This window comes from Acanthisitta chloris, unplaced genomic scaffold, assembly GCF_000695815.1.
Source record: "Acanthisitta chloris isolate BGI_N310 unplaced genomic scaffold, ASM69581v1 scaffold20560, whole genome shotgun sequence".
Taxonomy (NCBI): Eukaryota; Metazoa; Chordata; class Aves; order Passeriformes; family Acanthisittidae; genus Acanthisitta; species Acanthisitta chloris.
Genome location: NW_008653592.1, coordinates 37,328 through 38,728, shown reverse-complemented (window position 1 = coordinate 38,728; position 1,401 = coordinate 37,328). Strand labels below are relative to the sequence as shown.

At 45.4% G+C, this 1,401-nt stretch overlaps 1 protein-coding gene across 1 annotated transcript in view; it reads left to right on the top strand.

Annotated features, from left to right (window-relative positions):
• The first annotated feature begins 346 nt into the window (after positions 1-346).
• Positions 347-1,401, top strand: part of LOC103808916 (melatonin receptor type 1C) — a 5,736-nt gene continuing 4,681 nt past the window's right edge. Inside the window, exons 1-2 of the mRNA XM_009081727.1 lie at positions 347-399; positions 544-578. Of these exons, the coding sequence (XP_009079975.1) occupies positions 347-399; positions 544-578 (88 nt within the window). The remainder of the gene's footprint in view (positions 400-543; positions 579-1,401) is intronic.

Below are 1,401 nucleotides of genomic sequence, written 5' to 3'. Positions count from 1 at the left end.
TAGTAAGAAGTAACTGCAAACATACCAGTCACACCAATAAACTTTTAGCATTATGTCATTGGTTATCTTAGCACATCTTTCTCAACAAAGGTTTTTATACCTGCTTTTCTACAGCTGTCAGTTATTCTGGCAGCAGCTGGACAGACACCAGGGTCTGATCTCACTGCTGGGAAGAGGTTGGAACAGCGAGGTGTGTGGTCATGCGGTGAGCCCCGTGGCACTTCTGTCCATTGTGCTCATGGCCCAGCTTCTTACTTGCTGCCTTTGAGGCTGTTACATATGGGGTTTTTTTGCCTCAAAATGTTATGCTGGGCAGCAGCAATTTGGGAGCAACTCAGATCCCTGCATGGTGGCTGGGAGGAAGGAGCAGGAGGCTCAGTTGGAACTGAACTGTGGCAGGTGAGCAGAAGTTGATCCACACAACTGCCTCTCTGCTTTGATGCAAATCCTGTTGCTCAGGACAATCTAGTTTCAGCACTGGGTTTACAGGTAACAGTGCTAACTTCAGTCTGCACTGAGCATCTCTATCTTGTTCACCTGAAGCAAACAGTTCTGCAATACTTTGGTGAGGAATGTGAGTGTAAGAGAGCTTTATATGGAGAACAGAGAAATAAGAGGTTTGGGTGCTTGCTTTAGACATTTAGAGACATAGAAAAAGAGATGATTTTCAGAAAAATATTTTACCTCCTTCCCTCCCTTCCTCTGGCCTTTTAATCCTTCTTCTAGGTTCAGAACACCTAAACCACAGGCTGTAAAGGACAGCCCGCAGCTGCTGTATGGGAACAGCAGGGAGAGGCTGAATCTTTGCAATGGGAGCTTGGGCACCGAGGGATTTTCAACAGCCTCTTGAGGCAGGCAGGGCCAGTGACCCTGGTGTTTGTACAGTGATGCTCAGTTAATCTCCACAGAACGATACCCATTTGGAGGAAAGTCAGGTGCTGTTGGGCAGCCTGCCAGTGAAGGCCTTTACGTATGTGGTTTATTGATTTGCAGAATTCGTTGAGGTATTTCCACATTTCCTAGAACCAGGGCTTGACAATAAGTCCTCAGATAACCTGTGTTGTTGGGTGATCCAGGCAAAATGGAAGGCAGGGCCAGGGAACTGCTGGAACTGTTGGAGGGAGCGGAAGTAGGTTTATGAGAGGGAAGAGGTGAGCTCAAAGACAGGAGTACTAGGGTAGAAGATATTATGGGGTAAAATTCCATATTGTATTAGTTGCACATGCCTATAATCTGCTTTGCAACTGGACCAGGTTGTTTTGGGGTGTTGTGGGTTTTTTTTCCAAACAATTGTGGATTACACTGTGAACTTTGTATCACACCTCTATAATCTATAGCTTTGTGTTGGACTTCTGTAATGCAAAAAGATTTATAGTTTCTCTAAAAATGTGGCCAAGTCTG